Source organism: Epinephelus fuscoguttatus, linkage group LG6 (genome assembly GCF_011397635.1).
Source record: "Epinephelus fuscoguttatus linkage group LG6, E.fuscoguttatus.final_Chr_v1".
Taxonomy (NCBI): Eukaryota; Metazoa; Chordata; class Actinopteri; order Perciformes; family Serranidae; genus Epinephelus; species Epinephelus fuscoguttatus.
The window spans coordinates 20,969,886-20,980,202 of NC_064757.1; the positions used below are offsets into that span (position 1 = coordinate 20,969,886).

The following is a 10,317-nucleotide window of genomic DNA, read 5'->3' on the forward strand; positions in this document are numbered from 1 at the left end:
CAGGGACGATGACCCTGTGGTAATGACAGAAGGACACTCCAATTAAATAAACAGCGCTGTCTGTCAGGAATGGAGAGCCGCGCAAAAACCTTCAAAGTCACTCCCAAAGTCTTCCTGTTCAGTTACTCGATCGGTGAACAATCACTGGAATGCTTAAATCATCGACTAAAGTTCCCCTATACAGCTATGACACACAGCCGTTATACTCTTCTCTAACTCCCTCTGTAATTTTTTTTGCTCAACCTTTTCATTGTCATTTCTTCAGCACATGAAAACTGCAAGACATAACTGTGCAGGAAGTACTAGGCAAATGAGTCACAAAGAGAGCCTCTAATTATGCATCTTGTGTCTCGAAATGAGGAGTTCATGCAGAGTAGAAAAAGCCAAAGCAGTTAACTGTCTCTTTAATGGGCTCGGACAATTAAGCCAGTCCTCTCACAGTCCTTTCACTGGACTTTCCCCTCACGCTTTCCCCAAAACAGTGGTTTCAAGATGAAAAGGAGAACTCTTTAGCAAGTCCACTAATATGATCAGTCAGGGACTAAAGCAGTGCTGCCTTAAACAGCAGCAGGCTGTGCCATAGGCTTTTATCAGTATTGTAGTCAAGAAAGACCACCAAAACCAAAGTCATACCCAAGACCAGAGTGTATCGAGACCAAGACAAGACCAAGACTTTGAGGGTTTGAGACCAATCAAGACCAAGACACAGGCAGGGCGAGACCAAGTCAAGACCAAGACCAGACGAGAGGGAGTCCCACACTGCATGACACACTTATGATTAAATGTGGAACATGCAAACCATAGACACTCCTCAAATTGATCTGAAACATCCACATTCCCATAAAAACACCCACAGAAAAAAAATGAAGATTCCCCTTTATCCACCTCTTTACTCTGAGTGTACCACAAGAAAAATCTTAATAAAATAATCAAAAGGCATTGCAGATGTGACTGTTGTGTGCGAGAATATTCCTTTGTTTTCTCAGAGCAAACACATACAAATCTACTCAACCATCTTTATTCTGCACTCCTGTTTTGCACAGACCATTTAGAGATATCTCCACAGCTGTGCTTTTGGCCAGTCTTGAAATAAAATGTCTGGCCTTGCTTGTCCAAGACTGAGACCCTGGAAAGTCCTGGTATTAACATGAGTTTCTTCGGTTATCCAAACACAAGTGGAAAGCAAAGACACATCGCTGTTCATACCTGTGCCTATCATGCGCCTATCATGCGTCTCTAACTGACCATGTGTGTTCCGATTTTGTTACACCCCCGTGCACAGTTATAACAACCACACACTTGCTAGCTGCTCTGTAGTTTGCTTGCTAGCCACGTTAGCAGTTGTGTCAGTACAGCTGGTACAGCAGTGTCCTTCCATGGGACAAAACTATGGATGGTCACGCAACACTTAGTCCAACTCAACATAAAATACAGCATTAGCCGCTGTTACCAAAATCACCACATGCTGCACTGATGACATAGTCCTAGCTGGGGATGCATTAGTGTTTGCAATACAAAAGATATGTGGTCACATGCATCCCAAACCGCCTCAGCAAGTGGTTTAAGTGATCGGATCACAATGCATCTTGGTGGTCATTTACACTTGTATTTAGCACTGTCCACTTGTGATTGGAGCACCCAAAATGCATGTTGATACCAGGTGTTTGCAGACTCCGAGACGTTGAGACAGAGTAAGGTTTCAGTTGAGTCCAAGACAAGACCGAGATCTTCAAAGTGTGGTCTTGAGACCGGTCTTGAGACAAAGACTGATTTGGAGTACTGCAACACTGCCTTTTATTCATTGTTCTTTCCAGGTATTGGCTACCTTAAGCCACTTGACAAATAGAAACAGTATTAGCAAATAAAACACAGTCACCTACAATGCAATAAATCAATACAATGAATCACGGGCTAAAGGCTGGCGTGTGTGTGTCGCCATAAATTGACTCACGCATGCCTCAACATAAAGACCAGGTTTAAAAAACTAGTGTATTTAACCATGGACACTTTTATGACTCATATTCTTGCTGTCTGCAAAGGTGACTGTGATGTAGTGGTGATGGGTCTGGGTCATGCTCTTTCTCAACCTGTATGACAACAGGATGCGCCCTCTCTTACATGCAGATTTAAAGATTTCATATCCTCATAAGGTTGCAAAGGCATTTGAGATCGGTGACAACAAGTTTCAGACATACTGTATAGCTTATATCAGTGACAATGTGTGTTGTTAGTGGATTATGTGGTCAAAACAGCACTACTACAATGCATTTGTGTCCCTACTCCTTAGACTGAAAATTCTCCCTGGTATAATTTTAACTCTACTGCTAGCTGGGATGACACTTTTAAAATACTAGGCAAAAAAATTAAATGAGAGCAGAAACCAAACACAAAAGTACTGCTGCTGGCAGCTTAATTTAGCTGAATAAGTTATACACCAAAAAATCTACGCTAGATATTGTAATGCAGTAATTTAAATTCCACTGAAATCACACAAGGAATAAACATAACTTCAGTTAACAACACATTTCAGAATAGAAGCTGCAACACTGGTTATTTAAAGAAGAAAAAGTAATCTGCAATCTACTGGACCAAACAAGAACAGCGATCACACCGACTTCAGCTCTGCACCCAAAGCCTTACAGAGATGACTAATTTCAACAAGAGTGCAGTCCTTTTAAACACACATACATTGCTAGTCTGCAAGGGCTGCCCTCCTGATCTCAGCTCTCATAACGGTGTATACAACATCTTGTTATGTCTGGATTCTGCCACACTGTAACAGGTCATTTTCACATCTCCAATATTCACACAGGAGTACGTGACAATAGTGAAAAACTACGCTGAGCTCTGTTACAAATGTAAGGCAACTTTCACTGATTATGGCTGTGTACAAGTATAAAGACCCAGGCATGATACAACTTGTGACAGCACAACATCAATGGGGGTGTAATTAGGCTGACTTTCCTTTTCATCTGCTCTGCAGTTTACCGAAGTCATATTTTCTTTAAGGGTCACAACCATGTGACAACATAGTTACTCCGACAAAAGTTTTACTCTTGGCTTTAAATTTTAATTGTTATTCTGAGTTTGGCCCCATGTCCACTCTCGTATAAATCTAAAAATATTGCACACTGAGGCTACGTCAAGCCTTGATTTGACTGCAGGGATCAGGCATGCATGTCCTACTGTAGCCTAAATTGGTCAGTGCACTGTAAACGATAAACTTAATCACATTAAGAGGCAACTTGACTCTGTTTAAAGTACACTTGCTCATCGCCTGCTCTAAGACACCAGACTCTCCATCCCAACACTTAAGTCTCTTTCTACAAGATTTCATCCACAAAACATTATTTATGAGTGGTTTACAATCTGACAGATTTCTTCTTACATGAAGAGCTCCCCAGGAGTCACCAAGTAGGAAGGGTTCAGGGGGATTTATGAAACATGGTTTCAATGCAATCAAGATGCTGTCGTGGCTGGTTGGAGGGAGGAGACTTCATTGTGAAAACTCTGAGGGAAAAGTGGACCACAAAAATGTCAGTCTTACGTCACCATAGAATAGACTAGGATCTATTAATCTATAGTCCTAAAAATATCAGACAAGATTTTTATATAGAAGATTAAAACTAAGTATTTTTTAATATAGCCTGCGTCCACCTCAAGTTACCAGTTACTTTCAGCACTAGCCTACAATTGCCTTATGATAAGGAAGTTCACTTCCTTCTTCTACCCCTTAGATTTTATTATTATTCACAGCCTAATTACCCTAATATAACATTACAGCAACTTTGGGTTCTGCAAGTGCTGTCTACCTATCCTCCAACTACCGTTTCTGGTGCACCACAGTGGAATAAAGCATGGTAAATTATCGGTAACGTTACGGTCAGATTAACACGCCTTTGACAGAAAGGCGCCGAGTCTTTGGGTCCGTGCAGCTCTTACACTCGGACTAATTTCACTCCATGTTTTGTGTAGGTACAACCCTTAACGTATATATTTCCTCAAAACACTTACGGTAACGTATGGGCTAACTACTGCGATGTCCAAACGAAGGCATTTTTGTCTAAAACTGAAATCATTGCAGCTCTCTCTGTTGACACATTTTGACAGATTCAACTGTTGTGCTTTCAGCCAATCAGAAAACGCAGTTTCGCGACGCAGTGCGTGATGACGTTACGTAAAACTGTTCGGTGACGTTACGTATGTTCCGGAGAGCAGGAAGTGTGATGTGGCTTTGACTACTAACAAAAATGGTAAGCGGTGTTTGTACTAATTAAGTGCTTTTTCTCTTTCACAGCGTATTTTGACCAATATCTATAACACTCATCCAACATCAAATCTGTCTCGGAACAACACTATTGCAACAACACATGCTTGCATTCGTTTTAAAGCCGGACGTAGAGTTAATGCTAAACTAGCTTGTTAGCATTGGCTAGCTGAAATAGGCTAAAGGGTTAGCCAACCTAGCTATCACATGCATATTTCTGCCCATAAGCATCATTGCATTATGCTTTTATATCATCACGTAAGTTGTGGTCGTGTATCAACACGAGTCGTGTGATAACTAAGGCTTAAGTTATCATTATCATAAATTAATGAGTAAGATGAATGCGTGCATCGCAATGTTTAGGGGTGTGTGCCACGTAGCTGCACTGTAGTTCAAGGAGCATGCATTGGCATGTGTGTGCCGTGCGGCTACATACTGTGGATTGGCATTATGAGGTTGTTGTTTATAAGCTTGCAATAACGGAAGTATTTGAAACAGAGGTGTACAAGTCAGTAGATAACTTACGCCTAATAAATTACCTTACCGAGCTGAAAAATAAAGGATAAGCTGACAGTTTTTTAGAACGTTATTCCTGATCAAAACATGCAGCAACAACAAACAGCAAAGGAAGTTGGATAATCGCTGCAGACAGAACTCATGTACATCTCACTTTGCAAAATTATGATGCAAAAGTACATGCACTTAAGGCTCAAAATGGTTGTAATGCATCAATTGTGCCAACATTAAAATTGTTGTAATAGTTTTGCTGTGGCAGTAGTGGAATTAGTGCTATATGGGGACAAAACCAATACAAATATTATGTCCTTGCTGCTTTTTTTAAATTATTTTTTTCTGTAATTACTATATACTACTTTATATCATTTTGTTTTTTATTTTATTGCATTATCCTTCAGAAAATGCATGTTTGTCACAAGATATCACACATTTCTGTACGTAGAAAGGGAAGATGCCAGAAGGGGCTGCATCAAATCATTACAAAGCCCCTTGGTAGCTTCAGAGTGCCTGGTAGTTGATAAAATCTATCAGCATCCTTGTCTCTGTCTCTGAGGTGTCCAGTGATGTTTCCACCTAGCATTTTAACCACTCTTCAAAACTTCACATGACCGATCTGTGTAACAACAGAGCCACACATTTATACCCAAACAGGGAAGGGATAAATTAGCCAATATAGTGGATGAATTATGATTTCACTATAATCCTCATTTAGAATTACGCACCATTTACTTACCAAAAAGCTGAAACAATATGCTTTTAATACAAAAACAAATTCTAAATCACAAATCTACAATTCAGTCTGATGTGCTGTGAGTATAATAAAGTGGGGTCCTACAGCTTTTAAATGTGCCACATAGTTTAAAGCCATGTAGGGCAATCTTAGGTATCTGTTTTGTTACACGGCAGCATGAGATTGTGATTTATCTTATGCACCAATACCTTTTTAAGGCAGGTGGTTGAACTTGTAAATTGTATGTATAGTATTGTAAGATAATTTTGACTGTCAGTCTGGAAAAACATGCTATCTGCAATCTGTTGTAGTCTTTGACAGTTCTGTGACTAACTGGGTCTTCACTGCCAGCCCACTTTTTTGTCACACAGAATTAATAGCTTGTACAATAACATTACTTGTGACAAGTAGCTTAACATCAGTGTTATTAAATTAACTACAGTGAAGGCAGCATCTCTAATATTTTTTGACGTATTGCTTGTAAGCTGCACCAGATCGTGTCTGTACTAAATGTATCATTCTCTTTCATCCTGTAGTCGGCCATTTTCAACTTCCAGTCACTGCTAACAGTGATCCTCCTCCTGATCTGTACCTGTGCCTACATCAGAGCGCTGGCTCCCAGCCTGCTAGACAAGAACAAGACCGGGTATGATCAGATACTGTTACAATGAAGCTGCCAGTGGGGTCTTCCGAGTGATTAATTGATGCCTCAAATACCTTCCATTGTCTCTTTGAATGGGACACGATGTTATATCAGACTGCGTTAACAAATCATTGGAGTGTTAATACAGTCACCATCAAAGGCAAAGCCTCAGGGTGGGACATTGGGTGGGAAAGGACATTGGAAAAGACCACATCCCAATCTCATGGTCCCTGTAATTTCAGTCAGAGCTTGCTACTGTGTAGTGGCACCACAATTACTGACAATGCTAAGGCAGTTCTAAGACAAACAAATGATTTGTGTTTCCTGTTAGCGCTGTACATTGTGCTCCTTTGCTGTCACCATCAACTTTCCACTTTCATCAGTTGATTCCAGGCAGTTTACTTCTGTATTGCAACTTTTATTGGAGCTGTTTGATTAGTTTCTGTGGTAGAAAACCAAATTTTTACCAACAAAAAATGTCTGATTCTGCTGGAGTGTAGAATCAGAATGGAGTGTGTGTGTATATAAGGGTAAGGGTAAGGGGTCTCTGTAACTCTCTGTAGCCGCGAGGGACTCTTGCTTATTTTTTCAGCAAATGTGAGGCTCCTTTTTGAGGCAAGCAAAGTAGCAGAATGCCTAAATGTTCATCATTATTCTTGGATGTAGAAACTCCATGATTCACTTCTAATAAGTCTGGCACAGCCCATGAACAGCCAGACACACTCTCACACACTTACACTCCTCTCTCTCTCTCTCTCTCTCTCTCTCTCTCTCTCTCTCTCTCACACACACACACACACACACACCATTAGAGCAGGGAGGGACATCCTCTTCAGACAAACACATGAGAGTGAGTGTGGCAGATGGGATGATTTAATAGTTTTCCCTCTTGATTGATTTGTTGACTGAGACATGAGCTGTTATTTGTGTTGATTTGGTGCCACATATTATGCAAATGCTTCTTGTGTGGTAGGGATAGGCCTCAAATCTGAGGGGAAGAATTTGTGTTTTGTACAGAAAAAACATCTGTATGTTGTTTGAAAATAATATTTTGTTGGAAAAAAAAATAGTCTGCTCTAACTGTAGAAAATGCAACTTTAAAACCTATCATAAGTAAATAAAAGATGATTTCACAATGGGATGCTGACACCATCTGGTCAGTTTGAAACTTGAAGAAAGTTGGCTCTTATACATGTACACTTGCAGACACACACACACACTCACACAGGCCGACAAACACATCAGAAAAGTGAAGGCCTGGAATGCCACATTCGCCTCAGCTGTCATTAGATAATAAGACGTGCCTGCTGTCCCCCTCTCTTCCAATGTGTGCACCCCCTTGCATGGAAATGGACATCTGATGGCTGCCTGAGTTTTGCAGGAGAGCAATTACAGTACTCTTGTAAAATTATAAGAGGTCAGACTAACAGTTACTATAGCTACGAGCTTGACTTATCAACACAGCCCTTATTTTAGCTTTTAATATCACCACAAGAGTAATTTCTGTCTTTGTATTTTATTGCAGTTAAAGGACAATTAACTTTTACAAAGCACTAATAAATGGAGGCAACTGTTCAAGCGTGTAATTTTTCATTTTATTTTATCTTTTAGGCTTCTAGGAATTTTCTGGAAGTGTGCCAGAATAGGTAAGCTTATGAATGCCCCATTTTATTTTATTTTCCTTGACATTAGGTCATATTTTTTCTTATATGATTAATATGCTGCTTCACGATGTAGCCTTGAACTTAACACAATTTATTTTCTCCAGGTGAGCGGAAGAGTCCCTGGGTGGCTTGCTGCTGTGTCATCATGGCTTTTAGTATACTGTTTCTACAGTAACAGTCCAAAGAGAACGACGAATGGAAATACCGGGGAAATGGACAGACAACAAGGCATGGACAGTACGATCCTAGAAGCACAACAGGACTTCCGGTGGTTGTCACTTAGATAATGTAAAAATGGAGACCCGTCGCCACTCACTCAGCCACGGAGAGAGAGAGAATGTGTCTTGTGTAGTCAGAGGGATGAGCTGATAGCCCCAGAGTGTGTCTAGATCCCTCCACGGGCTTCCCAGGTCTGTCCTTGTGTTTGCTAATGTGGAATGTTTACTCCGGATGTATGCAAGTGTGTGTGTTGGGGGGGCAATGCTTTCTGTTATCTGCCATTTAGTTTAAAGGAAAGAAGTCACATTCTGGCATCATTGGTGGGATCAAAATAATACATTGTTTGTCCAGGCATTTCAAACTGATATGTTTTCCCCTCGAGTTTGTCACAATTGCATCGAACAGTTTGAAATGCTCTCCTAAAAAGGACCTTCATAAATGCTCATAACTGTTTTGCGCTCACATGGAGGCTGTTTGTAAACTGAGGTATAATGAGGTGTGACTTCAGATCATCTCAGTGCCCTCTTTGTAACCTGTTCACTTTGTTGTATCTAGAAATGGTGATCAAATTCCACAGCAAAACAAAATGACAGTGTAGCTCTTCAGGTGGATATTTGTCCTGCATAATTGCCTCAGAGAGCTACTGATGTTTTTTAAAGTCAGTCAGTTTGCCACTATTTATTAAAGAACCTTTTTGGAAATCTGGTTTGAGAAGGCTGATTTTTGTCATTTTTTGCTGTCGACACCTGTTTATGTCTGTTGTAATAATGCCACACTGTAAGGTGAAGTGTCATTGATAATGACTTTGAACATGCAAAATACATGATGATACATGAATACATGATGTCAAACTTTTGTCAATCTTCTCTCTTTACGGGCTTGATTACACATACCATACTTATGTGACTGTTACTGCAGAGTTAGACAAAGTATTTCTTGATTATTTTTAGGTTAAAGGCGCTGTATGTAAGAATGTGGCCAAAACAGTTACTGCACTCAAATTCAAAATACTGCCGCGAGTCATGTCCACCCCCCTCTCCTACAGATTTGAGGTTGCTGGACAGCGGCACGCTGGAGACTGATTTGTTTGCCCACAGGCGGCTGCCGTGGCAGGGCCACGTCGCCACATCCTCGATCTTCGGTTTTCCAGCGGACCGTTTGAGCAAGTCCTGCTTCTCTGCTGCTAACGCTGCTGCCGGGATACAGCTGAGGAGACTGCTAATGCTACGTACTGGGACACTGCTAATGCTGCTTGCCGTGCTGCTGTAGCTCAGTCGTAACTGTAACTGATGCTGAGACTCTACTGACTGTGTGACTGGTAGACGGCGGTGGGTGGCGCAACAGGCCAAAACACAAATTCAAAACATAAACATGATTTGCGGACTGTAAAATTTTTTTTAAATGCGAATATTCTGGCTGTACTATTGTTGTCGGTGAGATCAGTATGTTATATGAACATTATTCCTTAGTCTCTGTGACATATTAGGAGGATTTTATGACTATTTGCTTTAGATTTCTTATATATAGCTCCTTTAAGAGGAAACTATAACCTTAAAGGAACAGTGTGTAGGATTTAGTGACATCTAGTGGTGAGGATTGCAGATTGCAGCCAGTCTAAACTTCTCCCATGTGCCAAGCGTGAACTCACAGTTAGGATCCCTTCAGTGATTATTGTTCTGGAGGTTTTTTACTGGGAGCCAAATCATCCAGAGGTCTCTTCCACTTCAAAACAAATGGGTGAGGTGATTAAAATCGGTACAAACATCAAAAACATGTTACAAATGTGTTTCTGGCGCTGTTCGGTGCATCTCAGACGGATGGCTAGCCCAGCACCTGTTAATGTGTGCCCACCTTTTTTCCTCTGATAACTTAAGATCCAGGTATTCAGGATGTTCTTACAGGAAGTCAGATTATCTGCAGAGGTCTCATCCGTTTGTCCGTTCTGGGCTACTGTAGAAAAATGGCGGTGCAACATGGCAGACTTCACACCCAATGTAGACATAAACGGCTCATTCTAAGGTAACGAAATACAAGGCTTCTTGGTTTCAGGTGATTATACATGAATGAAAAACTAGTTGTGTATATTATACTCAGTTTCTGCCAATATATCCCCTTAAATTCTACACACTGGACCTTTAAGTTATCGGTGCATTGGGTCACATCCGCAGTGTAGTGCTCATGAAGTGAGCTGGACAGTGAAGAGTTTATGATAACCTCGTCTATAACCTCACAGTCAACACTCATCCTCACAGGGTTTCCTGCACAGAGCTGTTAGCTG

At 40.8% G+C, this 10,317-nt stretch overlaps 2 protein-coding genes across 3 annotated transcripts in view; one reads left to right on the top strand and one right to left on the bottom strand.

The window, feature by feature from the left end:
• Positions 1-4,127, bottom strand: part of LOC125890844 (DNA repair protein XRCC4-like) — a 33,661-nt gene extending 29,534 nt beyond the window's left edge. The window contains exons 1-2 of one of the 2 annotated variants that reach the window (XM_049579673.1): positions 4,015-4,127; positions 3,389-3,510 (exon numbers count right to left, since the gene is read on the bottom strand). The gene's annotated coding sequence lies outside the window, so the exon portion shown is untranslated. The remainder of the gene's footprint in view (positions 1-3,388; positions 3,511-4,014) is intronic. The other variant, XM_049579674.1, reaches the window with a different exon arrangement.
• A 41-nt stretch (positions 4,128-4,168) lies between these two features.
• On the top strand, positions 4,169-8,870 carry tmem167a (transmembrane protein 167A). The gene is made up of 4 exons (XM_049579476.1): positions 4,169-4,253; positions 6,050-6,159; positions 7,768-7,802; positions 7,925-8,870. Exons 1-4 carry the CDS (start codon positions 4,251-4,253, stop codon positions 7,993-7,995), a joined length of 219 nt encoding a protein of 72 aa, XP_049435433.1. The 5' UTR covers positions 4,169-4,250; the 3' UTR covers positions 7,996-8,870.
• Positions 8,871-10,317: the final 1,447 nt, after the last annotated feature.